This window comes from Nematolebias whitei, chromosome 9 (genome assembly GCF_014905685.2).
Source record: "Nematolebias whitei isolate Nwh7 chromosome 9, NemWhi1, whole genome shotgun sequence".
NCBI lineage: Eukaryota > Metazoa > Chordata > Actinopteri > Cyprinodontiformes > Rivulidae > Nematolebias > Nematolebias whitei.
The window spans coordinates 27662526-27679418 of NC_056506.1; the positions used below are offsets into that span (position 1 = coordinate 27662526).

At 40.2% G+C, this 16893-nt stretch overlaps 1 protein-coding gene across 1 annotated transcript in view; it reads left to right on the forward strand.

Annotated features, from left to right (window-relative positions):
• The window catches only part of gk5 (glycerol kinase 5), a 30015-nt gene that overhangs the window by 121 nt on the left and 13001 nt on the right, over nucleotides 1–16893 (forward strand). Inside the window, exons 2-10 of the mRNA XM_037681293.1 lie at nucleotides 273–558; nucleotides 1339–1432; nucleotides 1918–1993; nucleotides 2135–2228; nucleotides 7003–7134; nucleotides 9653–9728; nucleotides 10030–10091; nucleotides 13380–13453; nucleotides 14858–14889. Coding sequence (XP_037537221.1) covers nucleotides 433–558; nucleotides 1339–1432; nucleotides 1918–1993; nucleotides 2135–2228; nucleotides 7003–7134; nucleotides 9653–9728; nucleotides 10030–10091; nucleotides 13380–13453; nucleotides 14858–14889 — 766 coding nt within the window. The 5' untranslated portion in view covers nucleotides 273–432. The remainder of the gene's footprint in view (nucleotides 1–272; nucleotides 559–1338; nucleotides 1433–1917; nucleotides 1994–2134; nucleotides 2229–7002; nucleotides 7135–9652; nucleotides 9729–10029; nucleotides 10092–13379; nucleotides 13454–14857; nucleotides 14890–16893) is intronic.

A 16893-nucleotide genomic window follows, 5' to 3' on the forward strand; every position in this document is an offset into this window, starting at 1 on the left:
TAATGCCTGATAACTATTGTTAGCGAGCTAAAATTTTCAAACAGGATCGTTTACTGTATCATTAGTAGCTCAAATACCAAAATATTAGCAGCTAGCCGTGTAGCCTTAGGCTAAACTTCTGGTTAAATTTCTGGCTTGTATGACAACTTCAGAAAATAATCGCTTGTAGGATCACAGTGACGCACAGAACTAAAGTGTACCCGGGTGTTGTCAACACAGGGTGAAACTCTGAGTCCAAACTGTGTTACTAACATGTTTGTTTGCTTGAACAGGTTGAACTGGAGCTGGAATGAAACCAAAGTCCACGGGTTTAACACAACAGTTCACTTTTTATCAATTCACACCATCCATTCATGCTGGAAGCAGCGTCTGAGCCGACCATGGAGGACGGAGGACTTGTCTGAAGAATAACAGGACATTAGGCTGTTTACAATGGGCAGCCGGAGGAACGGGTACAATAAGGAAAGCTTTATTCTGTCAGTGGACGTCGGTACCACGTCCATAAGGTGTCATGTTTACGACAAGGAGGCACAAATCCGAGGATCATGCACCAGCAAGGTAATCGCGGTCTCCTCCTCTCCGTTTTAATTTTAATGCTTCATAATACAGTATATCTTGATGAATGTTCAATAATCCAGGTAGAAAAATCTAAACAAAAAAAAAAAGTTAAGTTTGGATGGATTCTTCTCTTTTAAAAACATTTAATCTTTTATCCAAAACACTTCTTCAGTTTGAGGAGCTGCAATAAACTCAGTCTTATAAATAGCACCTTCTCGTAGTGGACCAGTTTGCTGGTGACAGCCAAAACTAGTTGTTCACATGCTAAATGAGGACCATCAGCCTAACAATTGGTTGCTAGTGCCCTGATGGCCACTTGCTATTCACAAAGGGCTGAGTGATACTAGCAATAACAGCATTGTAGGAAGGTGATAATTGGACATGGAGGCCTCCACCCCTGTTTAATGATGGACAAAAAGATGTCCTCCTTCACTCATTTCTCAAACCATTGTTCCTCTCTATCAAGGATGTGAACATCTTCATCCCTGAAAGAGTGACCGCTGGCCTGGAGATGAGTGTAGACCGCAGAGTCCTGGCCAGATGATGTTGATCTTCTGTGCTGGGCCATCCTTTTGGCCAGTGACTGTTTAGTTTCCCCAATATAAGACTGATCACCCTCCTGACACTGAACAGCATACACAACATTACTCTGTTTGTGCCGGGGGACTGGATCTTTAGGATGGTTTTGGTTTCATAAAATACACATCTTATTTTCTACAATATTTACTGGCTATTTTCTTTCTTTATATTTTATACTTTTTCATTAAATTTTTGTTTTAGGTTGTCCCGTTGTATCCAGAGGTGGGACATGTGGAGATGGACCCAGATGCACTGTGGAAGGGTTTTACCTCTGTGGTCAAAGGAGCTGTGCAAGGTACAGCTGCTCCACGTCCTGTCATCACATCCACCTGTGACTCCACCGGGGGAGGAGAGCTGACACAATTAATTTCACACACACTCCATCAACTCTCAGTAACAAAGTGAAAACAATTACAGACTCCACAAATGATGTTAAATACTCCGTTTTGGTTTTATTTCTCAAAGCAAAAATGGAAAATAGTTCATAAAAGAAGCTGCCTTATCAGTTCTTCAGGTGCTCTTTGCTAAAACTTGAGGTCTAGTTGAACAGATCTACATTTAAACAGCATTTATTATCATTAAGTGCTAATTAGACTCCAGGCTTATTTAAGTAGCTATATTTTGCATTCCATCTGATTTTCATGTGCAGAAATAGAAGAGGATCTGTCCATATTAAATTAGAAACCATTTGTAACATTTTTGCACCCAAAGAAGCAATAACATCACAGTTTTTCATTAGAACCATGTTATCGTGTGTTTTGATGTGCTGTACTTGTGTAGATGCAGGAGTTCAGATGGGCCAGATAGAAGCTCTTGGCATCTCAACTCAACGAGCAACCTTCACAACTTGGGACAGGTAAATATGTTAATCATGCTGTGTTCCCATTGCTTTAAAAGCCCCCCACAAATTTCCGGCAAACTTCTAAGAGATTGCATTGCCGCACTTGTTTTAAACTTGATATCTCATGCTTTTCTTTCTGTCTGCCCGTTTTGTCAGAAAAACTGGAGTTCCTTTTCACAACTTTATCAGCTGGCAGGACCAAAGAGCTGCAGAGCTGGTAAAATCCTGGAATAGATCCTGCACAATGAATGTGAGTCTGTTTACCTCCTTTACATTTTTACAGGATAAATCAATAATGATTCAGATATTTATATAGGTGTAGTAAAAAAAAAAACACGTTCCTGTTTTGATTTATAGTTTAATTGGCATGCTTTGAAATAAATAAAACTTTGGATAATAAAACTTACAGAATGTCATGTCCTCTTGAGACATGAAATTATTTTGATCCTTTGTCCTTTGGTGCAGATCTCCTCTTACTAAATATGTTACATATGTGCAGCTATAGTGTGCCATTATACTCTCAATGGTGAAGCATTTGGACTACCAACAGTTTTTTCTGTAGATCATATTGACACAGCACTCTGAGGTAGTGCAGTCACTGCAGAGCCTTTATAACCACTGCCAGACTATTGGATGACCAGGGGAGGTCTTTTGTTATGTGTGTCTCCAGAAACCTAAAGGACACCATCTTCACACAGTCACTGTTTAAATAAGCCCCTTCTCCACGGGCGTCGCTTTACTCAGCTCGCATCAACTCGGCATCAGCCAAATGTGTCTCAATTTCCTGTTCCGGCTAGGTTTTTGGAACCGCTTCAGCTATGGTTCCAAGTAAGCCGAGCAAGAAATTTTGACATCAGCAATCTGCAGCCATTGATTGGCCCGTGAGTTGACGTCACTGTATGAGCCAAGGCAGTACCTGCAAACTCCTTCTGAAGCGCTGTTTTCAATCTGATCGTTGAGTGTGGTGTACGTTACTGAGAAGGAGAGCTGCAAATCACAGGTTATTCTGTGGTCGAATGATGAAGTGCAAACCTTTTTATTAATTTTGACAGACAAGCACATGATGAGAAAAACACACAAGTTCAACAGAGCAATAAAAAAACAAGCAAGTTTACCCGAAGGTGTCTGAGAAACTGGCCACCCCAGCTCGACCAGAGCTCCCACCTTCTGATAATCCCGCTCAATGAGTGAAGGACACCTACATTTGTGTAAAACTGAATAGAAATGGAGCGATTAGAGTGGTACTTGACAATGGAGAAGCAGCTATAGGGTGGTCCCTTTTGTACCTGCTGAAGTCCACCAATATCTTCTTTGATTTTACTGATGATGAGCGGCAGGTTGTTCTTAGAGCACCGTCCCTGTATGCTGACTCATACGCTCCTGTAAAAAGTTTCACCACTGCGCTGTTATCTGTGAATTTTATAACGGTGTTACTAGATTGGACTGGAACACAGTCATGAGTGTACAGTGTGTATAGGAAAGGACTCGGTGCACAATCCTGGAAAGAGTCTATGCTTACTGTCAAAATGGATAAGAAAAGGGGGCTGGGGTGGTGGTAAGGTAATCCTTGATCCAGGTGCAGGTGTGAGGGGGAAAGTTCAGGTTTGTCAGCTTCTCATGTATTGTGTCCAGGATGACTGTGTTAAAGCCAACAGTAACTGATGAAAAACATCTTGACTTAGTTCCCATGGTGGTCCACGTGGTACTGCACTGCACTGGGGGCAAAAACAATGGCATCTTGTGCTGATCTGTTTGCTCTACAAGCAAACTGGTGTGTGTCAAGGTCTGGTGGGAGGTATGCGTTTATATGGAGCATGACAGGCATCAAAACATTGCATGACTACTTACATCTGAGCTATTGGTCAGTGGTTGTTCAAATTGGTTGCAGCTGATTACTTGGAGAAAAGGATCATCATAGCTGTCTATAGACCGGAGGGGAGAGTTGCCTGTTCCAGAGTGCAATACAGACCCTTTCCAAAAAATTAGAATATCATGGAAAAGTTGTTTAGCTTCCATAATTCCATTCAAAAAGTTGATATTTAATAGATGGTAGATTCAGGGCCCACAATTTAAACAACTTCAAGTATTTATTTGTTTATTTTTACATAATTTGGACTTCCAGCTCATGAAACCAACGAAAACAGGATTTCAAAAAATTTGAATACTGTAGAGAAATCAGCCCAAATTTTGCAGGACATGAATGTTTTAAACTGAGTGTGACACTAATCATCTACTAAACTCAAAGCACCTGCACAGGTTTCCCCAGGTGTCGTTAAATTGCTTCAGTTCGGTTCAATATGGGGAAGACTGCAGACATAACTGTCCAGAAGACCATCATTGATACCCTCCGTAGGATGGGTAAGCCACAAAAGTTCATAGCTAAGGAGGCTGGCTGTTCACAGAGTGCTGTGTCCAAGCACGTCAATGGAAAGTCTAGTGGAAGGGCAAAATGTGTCAGGAGAAGATGCACCAGCAAAAGAGATGACCGTGGGCTTCAGTGGATTATCAAACAGAGAAGATTCCAGAATCTGTCAGAGATCCAGAAAGAGTTGAATGAGGCGGGAGCCACAACTTCAAAAACCACCACATTCAGATGCATCTGGGAGATGGGCTACAACAGTCGGGTTCCTTGGTCCTCTTTTCTGATGAAAGTAAAGTTGTGCCTTTCATTCAGAAATCAAGGTCCAAAGGTTTGGCGGAAGAAGGGTGAGGAACAGAACCCATACTGCTTGTGGTCCAGTGTGAAATATCCACAGTCAGTCATGATTTGGGGTGCAATGTCCAGTGCAGGTGTTGGTAAACTCTGCTTTCTTAAATCCAAGGTCACCACAACAGTCTACCAGAATGTTTTAGAGGACTTCATGATTCCTTCTGCTGAGGATCTGTATGGAGATGCAGATTTCATCCTCCAGCAGGACTTTGCCCCTGCCCATGCCACCAGAAGCACCAAAACCTGGTGCCCATGCCACAGTGCTTGACTGGCCAGCCAACTCACCGGGCCTAAACCCCATTGAGAATCTATGAGGTATTCTCAAGAGGAAAATGAGGAGCACCAGACCCAACAACAAAGAAGAGCTGACAGCATCAAGGAAATCTGGGCTTCCATAACTCCCAGTCAATGCCACAGGTTGATTGACTCAATGCCACGTCGCATCGAGGCAGTGATTAAGACAAAGGGATTCACAACCAAGTACTGAAGATTGACATATTGTTTTGAAAGTGTCATATTTTGATTGATTTTTGTTGTGATCCCATTATTTTTTTCTTTTTTCTGCAAAAACTGAGAAGTGTGGACTGATGTCTTCACAGTATTCTAATTTTTTGAAATCCTGTTTTCGTGGGTTTCATGAGCTGGAAGCCCAAATTGTGTAAAAATAAACAAATAAATACTTGAAATCGTTTAAATTGTGGGACCTGAATCTACCATCTATTAAAGATTAAGTTTTTGAATGGAATTATGGAAGTTAAACAACTTTTCCATGATATTCTAATTTTTTTGGAAAGGGTCTGTATAATTTCTATGTTAGAATGCTTACTTGCTGGTCAGCACAGGTTTGAGGAAGGATTGAATTTAAACCACTATTTTGCATCAATGGAGGTCTTGACAGTCATTATATGCCAACATAGAAGTTCAATGATGTTATTTAGCAATGACTGGCTGTCTGTTTGACTATGCTGCCTTGGTATTTATGGTTGTCCAATACTCATTTCATGTGTAGCATTCTGCATCAACGCTGCTGAGCTTTACATCACACCTCCATACTTCCTTTGATTCTGTGACGTCAGCTTCATTAATCTAAGCTTACATCATCGCAGGATGTGGTCAGTTCAATAAGCGATTAATGAACGGCCTGATGGTTTTGAGAGGGGCCCATGTTTGCAGCCATACTGTGAGTGTTTTGTGAAAAGGCATGCTATCACGTTGTACTTTCTCTCAGTGCTATAACCGCCACGCCTCACTGGTGTTCCATTCCTGCATGTTTTGTTTTTGCTTTCAGAAACTAACAAAACAAACTTGTGCTTGACAGCTTTTTGCTTGTTGCTTCCAAGTAGTTTTGATTTTTGTCATAGTGGGCTATAGAGGTGCATTTATACAGTCAATCAAGGGACCAAAAACCAGTTACATTTCTTTGGCCAATCAATTTGCAGCTGTGTTAAAATGTGTTGCTTTTATGATGGAAAATAATGAAAGATTCAAGAGTAAATGCTAAATGGACTGGACTTATCTAGTTCCTTTCGATCTTATCAAGATACTCCAAAGCTCTTTACAAAACAATCTGTGCCTCATTTACCCATTCATACACTCTACTATATTTCTACAAAGCTAACTGAACAAATCATTCTAAAGAGGCTAATCAGAGCTTTATCACATTCATACACCGATGGGACACACATCAGAGGCAATGAGGGGTTCAGTGTCTTGCCCAGGGACACTTTGGCATGTGACTGCTGGTGCATTTGAACCCCTAACCCTTGCACTGGAGGACGACTGCTCTAACCACTCGTCCACAGCTGCCCAAAGAGACTGTGCTTAAAAGAGTCTTTTAAGCAGTTCTTTAAAATATAATCTGCTGCATTTTCTGAAATGCAGATGCCCCAAAAACAACTCAAACTGAAAATGAACTGCCTTTGATGGTTCTAAGAAGAACTATTAAACAGGTTTCAAAAATCACATTTACTCACAAAAGTTGGTACACCCCTGAATATACTGTTTCTTTTTATACTTTATATTTTTGCTATTTTTGGATGTAACTGGGAGCTTGAGTACACAATTTCGTTCCACCTCATGTACCACATGTGATGCGAATAACAATAAAGAACCTTGAACTTGAAGTTGCCAGCAGTTTCCAACTGAAAAGTAATGAGGGAAGTATATTAAAAAAAAAAAGCTTTTAACACTTTTTAGAAACATCTAAGGCAACTTCCTAAAGACGACAAACACTTGAGTCAGACTGGATTTAAACTGGGTTTGAACATGACGTTCTTTCTTACATTATCTCTTTGTCTTTTTCCAACATGCTCAGATAATTCACAGCGTAATGAAGGTTGTTTACTTCCTGACCCGGCAGAAACGGTCCCTCGCAGCAAGTCTCATCGTCTTTTCCACTCAACATGTCACTTTTCGCCTCGTGTGGGTTTTGGCACATTACAAGCAGGTGTGTGGACTCCTTCCTTCCCGCCTCAAAGTGGGCAGCTGACGTGTACAGTAAAGTGTTCGAACGCAGCTACTAAACTGAAACTGTTCCTTATTTTGAAAATATTTTTATATATAAAAGCTACAGTAACCTCAGTAAATCAATACTATACAAGTAGTTTAACAAATTGTACCTCAGTTGCAAAAATGTTGGAACATTGTGTCAACAAAACAGAATGCATTGCTTTGCAAATCTTATAAATCCTTTTTTTTTAATGGAGCATGGTAAAAATATCAACTGTTTAAACTAATATAAAATAAGGTCGTTTTGAATTCAATAACGGCAACACATCTTAAAACAGTTGGGACTCTTGTGAAGCATCCTCTGTTCTTGTTACTCCAGTCTGTAAACATCCAGGAACTGAGGAGACCAGCTTTTTAACTGTTTTTGGATGAAATGATCTCCCACTCCTGTTTGTTGTAGGATTCTACCTGTTCAACAATTCTGGGTCTTTACTGGGTATTTTGTTTGATGATGGACCAAATGTTTTAGTTGGCGAGAGGTCTGGACTTTAGGTAGGTCAGTTCAGCACCTGGACTCTGACTACGAAGCCATGCTGTTGTAATGGATGCAGTATGAGGTTTAGCATTGTCTTGCTTAAATATTCAAGGCATCCCTTGATAGTTTGATAGCATAGTTTGTTTAAATACTATGTATACTTTTTTGCACTGATGGTGCCTTTTCAGATGCATAGACTGGCCATGCCACCGATATTAATGTACCTTCAAAAACAGACGGTCCTCCTCCTGTTGACTATGAAGGGCATGTCATCATTGGTTTCCAAAAAGAATTTAAGATTGGGATCCGTCTGACCACAGAATACTGGTTTCCCATTTTGTCTTAGATCATTTTAAATCAACATTGATTCGGAGAACTCAGCTGTTTCTGGATGGTGTTAACATACAGTATGTCTTCTTATTTGAGTAATAGAGCATTAAGCATCATTTGTGGATAGAACTGTTGGATAAAAATATCCTGTATTCATCTTACTTACTCAAAGAAGCCACACTCGACAACAGGAGAAGATTTTTAACCAGTTTTACTTGCAAGGGCAGATTTTTACAACAAGGTAGATGTACAGGAGTTACATGCATGGAGCCCATTCACTGCCACGGACAGTGTGCGAGGCTTGTTTTTATAAACTTACCAGCTCTCACAGCTCACAGGCAGACCGGTGTCCTTGGAATGCCAGCTGCACATGCAGGATCCAATCATTCAGCTCCCTCTGAGAGAGAAAAGAACCATCTGCTAACTCAAACACATGGTTCATTAGCAGTTAACATTCTCAGCCATAGTAGTTAAAAACATCCGTAAACCTTGACCAAAATTCCCTGACGGACACAATGAACGGTGTTTACAGACGATGATTTGAGGAAGTGGTCCTGAGCCCATGTTGTGATGTTCAGAACAGAACCAGAATTATTTTTAGTGCTGTGGCCCCATAGGGCCTGAAGAAAAAAAAAAGATTCAGCCTTTTCTTTTAAGCTAAGATTTATTTGTGATGATATTATGAACAGACCCTGATGGACAAACTACTCACATTAGGACTAAGTCCCTCTCTATGCAACTGTGTCCTAGACTTCTTAACCAACAGACCACAGTCTGTGAGGATCCACAACTTCTCCTCCTCCACCATAACCTTCAGCACTGGCTCCCCCAGGGCTGTGTGTTGAGCCCCCTCCTGTTCACTCTGCTCACATATGACTGTGCACCGACCCATCCAGGCTGTCATATTGTAATGTTTGCAGATGATACAGCGGTGGTGGGATGCATCATAAACGATGAGTCCAGCTACAGGCAGGAGGTGGAACACTTGGAGAGTTGTTGCAAGAAGAACAACCTTCACATCAATGTGAAGAAGACAAAGGAGATGGTCGTGACTTAAGACGGAATAAACACACCTACCTGATATGTGCTGCAGACTATCCATGCTGCTGATCTCTTGCTGCTGATCTCTTGCTGCTGATTTATTTATTTATTTCCTAATTAGTTGTGAAATGCTCCTCCAGCTGTTTTGTTGCCTCTGTCCTAACTTTTTCAAGATGTGTTGTCATAAAAAAAACTTGTTTTTTTTAAATCAGGCCATTTCTGATTTGATCTGATTCACTTTGTTCCATCGCTAATAAAATATTGATTTTATGAGATTTGCAAATTGTTGCATTCTGTTATTCTTTATCTTTTCTTTTAGAATTGAGGTTGTTTGAAGACGTATTGTTTACTGAATCATCTTTTACAGTGAAATTGGTGAAATTTTGATAAAGTGACTTTTGCAACTAATTTTTATCAGCAGACATTTGTGACAAAACCTGAAGCACACATAAATGATGGAAGTAAGCCCATTTATGTAATGGGGTTTATTTTCAGAATGAACCTGCTGTGCACTAAACACAAGAAGGCTCATTAAGTCACAGCAGGAACGTGCTGTACGCTCCTGCACTCGCCACCCCCTTTCATCTTTATGTTTTTGTTCTTTTTCCAGGTTCGTCAAGCAATCGATGAAGGCAACTGCTGCTTCGGAACAATAGATACTTGGCTCCTGTTCAAACTAACAAAAGGTTGGTGGCAGTAATTACGTGCAGCCACCTCCATCTTTGAGCTCAGAGTCCAGCTGCACGGTGTGATCCATGCTGTGGAGTCCAACAGGATATTAAGACTCAGTCAGATTCCTGCTCCTTGTCTTTCCAATCTTCTTGCTTCACTGGTTGCTTAAACTTCTCAGGAATGTTTCAGTTCACCCCTCTGAGAGAGAGGAGGTAGAAAAACAAAACAGCCAGGACATCATACACATGTTTTTTGTATAACCTTTTTTAGACTTGGTACATTATTAGTTACATAATTATTGTTTGTCTATTTTAGGATGTGTCCATGCCACAGATTACTCTAATGCCAGTTCAACAGGGATCTTTGACTCTTATCAGGTGTGTACTTGTTGTGTTTGTAAAGTTTGTTTTGTGGGTTTGTGTTATTTCATTGTGTGAATGCTTATTAAGCATTCTCACTATCGAGAGCCGTTTTTCTTTGTTTTTTGGCACGTAGCTCGTTTCACGATGGCTGTACTATTTCTACGATCCATTTATCAAAACGTTTGTTCATTAAGGACATTCCTCCTGTGGCTTTTGGAAGTGCCTTGCGAAAGTATTCGCCCCCCTTGAACTTTTCAACCTTTTGCCACATTTCAGGCTTCAAACATAAAGATATAAAATTTAATTTTTTGTGAAGAATCAACAACAAGTGGGACACAATCGTGAAGTGGAATGAAATTTATTGGATGTGTCAAACTTTTTTAACAAATAAAAAACTGAAAAGTGGGGCATGCAATATTATCCGGCCCCTTTGCATTAATACTTTGTAGCACCGCCTTTTGCTGCAGTTCCAGCTGCAAGTCTCTTGGGGTTTGTCTCTATCAGTTTTGAACATGGAGACACTGAAATTCTTGCCCATTCTTCTTTACAAAACAGCTCGAGCTCAGTGAGGTTGGATGGAGAGCGTTTGTGAACAGCAGTCTTCAGCTCTTTCCACAGATTCTCAATTGGATTCAGGTCTGGACTTTGACTTGGCCATTCCAACACCTGGATACGTTTATTTGTGAACCATTCCATTGTAGATTTGTCTTTATGTTTTGGATCATTGTCTTGTTGGAAGATAAATCTCCGTCCCAGTCTCAGGTCTCTTGCACACTCAAACAGGTTTTTTTCCAGAATGGTCCTGTATTTGGTCCCATCCATCTTCCCATCAATTCTGACCATCTTCCCTGTCCCTGCTGACGAAAAGCAGGCCCAAACCATGATGCTGCCACCACCATGTTTGACAGTAGGGATGGTGTGTTCAGGGTGATGAGCTGTGTTGCCTTTACGCCAAACATATCGTTTTGCATTGTGGCCAAACAGTTGGATTTTGGTTTCATCTGACCAGAGCACCTTCTTCCACATGTTTGGTGTGTCTCCCAGGTGCTTGTGGCTGCATCTCTGATCAGTCTTCTCCTTGTTTGAGATGAAAGTTTAGAGGGACGGCCGGGTCTTGGTAGATTTGCAGTGGTCTGATACTCCTTCCATTTCAATATGATTGCTTGCACAGTGCTCCTTGGGATGTTTAAAGCTTGGGAAATCTTTTTGTATCCGAATCCGGCTTTAAACTTCTCCACAACAGTATCTTGGACCTGCCTGGTGTGTTCCTTGGTCTTCATGATGCTCTCTGCACTTTGAACAGAACCCTGAGACTATCACAGAGCAGGTGCATTTATACGGAGACTTGATTACACACAGGTGGATTCTATTTATCATCATCAGTCATTTGGGACAACATTGGATCATTCATAGATCCTCACTGAACTTCTGGAGTGAGTTTGCTGCACTGAAAGTAAAGGGGCCCAATAATATTGCATGCCCCACTTTTCAGTTTTTTATTTGTTAAAAAAGTTTGACACATCCAATAAATTTCATTCCACTTCACGATTGTGTCCCACTTGTTGTTGATTCTTCACAAAAAATTAAAATTTTATATCTTTATGTTTGAAGCCTGAAATGTGGCAAAAGGTTGAAAAGTTCAAGGGGGCCGAATACTTTCACAAGGCACTGTATTTAACTTTATTTTACCATGTTTCTGTGCTGTTTACAACCTTTTTCTGCTTGTTTTACCGTTTCTTCTGTTTCTACTACTTCAGCATTTCAGCGCTCCTTTTGGGGTTTTTCTGCTAATTAAGGCTTTTTTTTTGCTCCTTTTAGTTTATGTTAACTAGTTTCATTGTGTTTTTGATACTTTTAATTTCTTTCTGCTAATTTCAACTTTGTTCATTACTAACTTTAACTAGTTTTTCTGCTAAGATGAACTTTTTTTGTTCGCATTTCAGTTTATTTTAGCTTCATCTTTAAATCTAGGGCGGCACGTGGCTCAGTTGGTAGAGCTGTTGCCTCTCAGCGAGAAGGTCGCTGGATTGAAACCCAGCTGGGGGACCTTTCTGGGTGGAGTTTACATGTTCTCTCCGTGCAGGCGTGGGTTTTCTCCGGATACTCCAGTTTCCTCCCACAGACCAAAAACATGCATGTTAGACTGATTGGTAACTCTAAATTGTCCCTAGGTGTGAGTGAGAGTGAATGGTTTTGTCTCTCTTGTCTCTGTCCCTGTGATGGACTGGAGACCTGTCCAGAGTGTCCCCTGCCTCTCACACAGTGACTGCTGGACATGGGCACCAGTGACCTCCATGATCTGAAAAGGAAGAAGCAGATAAAGATGATGGATGGATGTTTAAATCTAAAGATATTGATCTAAAATTTTGTGTTAGAAGTCAAGAGTGATCTCCAACACGTACTGAAGGCTAATTCAAAATGAGCGCCAAAGCTGATACAAGCTGTCAGTTCATCTGTGGACCATTTCTTCTTTGAGCTCTAACTCTGAAACTGTTTAAGGTGGGATTGTCCAACTTCAGAGCTGGACACCCGATGAGTCACCAATTATCCCTGTACATTTAAAGGTCCCGGGGTCGAAGGTCAGAGTTAGAGGTTGCCCCTTTCTTGACATAACTTTACACTGATAACCAATTAACATAGAAATGTCAAACCTCATGAGTCAAAGATCTGTATTGATTTTAAGCAGGGCTTCATTTGTAAACCAATTGATGCCGGAACACAAACAGCAGGCGGTCCGGCGGGATGGGGGTGTCCGTGGATCCTCCCCCAGAAAATTTGGAATAAAAGAGATGCCATTTCCTGCATTTTGGTGTATTTTAACAGGTTGTTAAACATCTGTAAACATTTGATTAAATTGAAAACAGGTCTCTCTTGTAAATGACGAGGCTCAATGAGACTAACAACCTGTGAAGAAATGTTCAGTTTTTATGCTTATTTCAACTTTTCTACCTTTTTTTTTAGCTAGTTCTCTGCACTTTTCTGTTTATTCAGATTACAGCTTCTTCTCCGTTCATAGTTTTTCTGCTTATTGCAACGTTGTTGTTTTTTTGTTTTTGTTTTGTTCTTTTGTAAATTTTAGATTTTTATTCTGCTCTCTGCTTCTTTTAGCTAATTTCGACTTTGCTCCGTTTCTCGGTTATTTTTCTGAAGTTTTTTTTTTGTTTGTGCTCCTTTCAGCTTTTTCTTTCTACGTTTCACCTTTTTCAGCTATTTATGTATTTCAAGTAAGTTTTAGTTTGTTCAGCAGTAAGCTTTCAACAGGAAATGCAATTTCTCTGTTTCATACTGTGACTTGTTTTGCAGATGTGTTGGAGTGGATTTCTCTCTGCTCTTGTGTCTCTACCTCTCTCAATATTCCCTAAAGTAGAAAACACAGGGTGAGTCTACTTTAAGGTGCACTTGAATCTTCTTCAGGCCAGTAAAGTTGTTTTTGATTTAAGATTAATAACAAAGACACTAAAAGCTTTAACCAAGTCCAGGGGACAATTTTTTTAAGAGATATGTCAGACATTGTTGACGTTGGGTTCTTTAAAAAAGTTATGAACAATTATCACCTTATTTAAGCGACATCTGTTTAGGTTCGTTTAGGAGTTTAGGTCTAAATGGAGTTTTGATTTGACAGGACTGATTGCTAGTCCAACATAGCCAAGACTAAAGTGCTGAAAACATTATTTTAAAGACATTTTACATCACCTTGAATTTCTCAGTTGTCCACCACCAAGAGGCAAAGTTAGCCAATAAGGTTTTTGCCCGTGTTTGTGTGTGCTAGTGTCTTTCTGTTAGCATAATATCTCATAAACTAAATTGACATTAATGATTCATTCACATAGTAATTACTGGATGCACATTAACCTTTGGAGTCACTCCAATTTAAGATGGCCTCCACAGCTAAGTGACAGTAGCTAACACAGACAAGTGTCTGACTCTGTTTTACAGACATTGAGCTAAAACTTGACGTTACAGAAGTCCAGGGTCATTCAGAATGCATACTCCAAGTGTGAGCTGTGCATAATATTATGGCCAAAGTTTAACTGAAACTGCTACAACTTCATTTGTCCACATGAGATGATCTTAGTCTAAAACTGGCATAAGTAGGTGAGTGATGTACATATCTTCAAGGATTAGTAGGTCTTTAATTTACATGCATTTTAATTATTTGCTACTGCGTATAGTGGCAATCTGAGGTCAATTCTGGCAGGCATTTTACAATACTTATGCAAAAATAATTATGAAATGTTAAGCTAATGTAGATGTGAAGTTTGATTAACAAAGTTCACATAAACCACTATTACAATTTTGGAGACGAGTTATTTTAGGATGCCTCTGATGCACTTTTGTCTTGGCTCGGCCCAGAATATCCATTAGCCCATCAGTCCTGTCAGAGGTAAACTCTGTCTCCAAACTGGTCATTCAGCCAGCTATCTACATTAAGAAACATATAAATTATTCATAAGTTTTACTCAGAACTTCACTTCAAACAGCCTAAAATGTCCCGTTAAATGCTTGTTTATGTGTACAAGTTGCTTTTTTCTGTTCTAAAATCGATCGTATGATCAACATATGCTTTACCTATGCTAATACAATTATTAAACTTAAAAATAACCTGCTGACCTTCAAAATGCCCCACAGTTTGAAGATGAGCATATTTAGCTGAAATAGATCAGTGAAACAGTTGGTAATCTACCTTATTCTGAAGTTTAATGAGTATACCACTTTAGAAATGTTAATTTTGTCTCATAAATGTCCATTTTAAATGTTAAGTGTAAATAATGTGATCTCAGTTGTGTTCCTGCTGTTTGTACGGATGGACGAGGTTAGATAATCACTCTTCTGCTTTCTCCTTCATGATTCATCAGCCATAACTTTGGATCCACAGACCCATCCATATTTGGAGTGTCCATTCCCATTATGTCTGTGGTGAGTAGACATCTTGGCATTGTACAGTCCATTATCTGTGTTATTACTGTAAATGAACATGCACAGTAACTTGCTGGCTTGTTTCTGCCAGCGTGTCAGTGCTATTATGTTGTAAAAAAAAAGCCTTCTCTAATCAGCTGTACTTGGTGTGTTCCTCCTGATAAGAGTCTTGATAATAAGACAGGTCAGGTGAGACTTTGTGTTTAGCTAAAACATTTTCAACCTCCTCTAGCATATAGCTTTCATTTGCCAGTACAGATAGGATGGTGGCGAACGATCCGGATCATTTAAACGGCTCTTTACAATGAACCAAGGTAACCAGGCTAAGGGGAGGAGTCCCTGCAGCACAAGAGTGGAGGTGGTGGGGGTTTCCCCACTTGACAGAACATGTGGTACGGCCCTGAAGTACCATGTGGCCCTGACGTCATCATCTACAATGCATGTGATGACATACAGTAGTCCCTCGATTTTCGCTGGGATTACGTTCCACACATCACCGCAATAGGTGAAAAACCACGAAGTAGGAACGCTATATTTATTTTAGTATTTATTCATTCATTCAACCTTTATTTATACGGGTTAATCCCATTCAGCCTCGGGGACTCATTTACAAGAGAGACTTGATTTTAACAAAGAGTGTTGACAACAGTAGACAACAAAGATAACAATAGACCACATATGTCAAACTCAAGGCCCGGGGGCCAAATGTGGTCCTCGTTGACATCTTAACTGGCCCCCAAGATGAAATGTTAAACATAAAATACTTATTTCACTTGATTTTTTTCAGTAATCTTTGATTATGATGTCAAAAGTGCAACAGAGAATGTCAAATGAAACAAATCAAACTCTTGCTGAGGAACCTGTGACCAAGAAAAGATGTTGTGTATCTAACTTGAGATAATGTAGATCCCGCTTCTTCCATTTTGGGTCACGGGGGTCGCCGGTGCCCATGTCCAGCAATCACTGTGCGAGGGGCCGGGTACACCCTGGATAGGTCTCCAGTCCATCACAGGAACACATAGAGACAAACAACCATTCACTCTCTCACTCACACCTAGGGACAATTTAGAGTTACCAATCAGCCTAACATGCATGTTTTTGGTCTGTGGGAGGAAACCGGAGTACCTGGAGAAAACCCACGCATGTACGGAGAGAACATGCAAACTCCACCCAGAAAGGCCCCCGGACCAGGGTTTGAACCAGGGACCTGCTCGCTGAGAGGCAGCAGCTCTACCAGTTGCGCCACCGTGCTGCGTTGTTTATTTAAAATAAATTATTTTAAATGATTTTACACCATATGTGAAGCCCACAAGTGCAAGGCAAAGCTCCCCCTTGCAGCTGATCAGCTGATCTCCTTCTCTGTCGTGCACACACACATTTCTCCTGCTGCAGCTTTGTGAAGGGTTAACCCTTTGCTGTCCAGATGCACCGATCGACTTTTGTCTTCCAACTTAAAATTCAAAGTATTTCACATTGTAAAAATCATCATAATCACAAAATATAAGTGTTAACAGTTATTTTTAATTATTTTAGAACTTCTATGTTCAGTTGTTGAAGTGTAATTGATCAAGAAGTACGTTTCTGCTCTGTGCTGCAGAGCTGAAGCTGTGTGACATCCTTTGATGTCCTGCTGCACTTCTCTTTTCTACAATTTCAATACTGTAACATTTTAAATAAACAATCCATGCTGAATGGATAGTTTATTTAAAATGTTACAGTATTTAAATTTAAATTGTTTATTTAAGGAGGAAGATTGGGAGTAACAGGTGATGAGTGTGATTGCAGCCTGGCACGTCATGACAAAGTTTACTGAACGTCAACTGAATTTGAACTTGGACTACTGTATACCTACTTTGCGGTTTTTCACTTATCGCGGGTGGGCATGGTCCCAAACACCCGC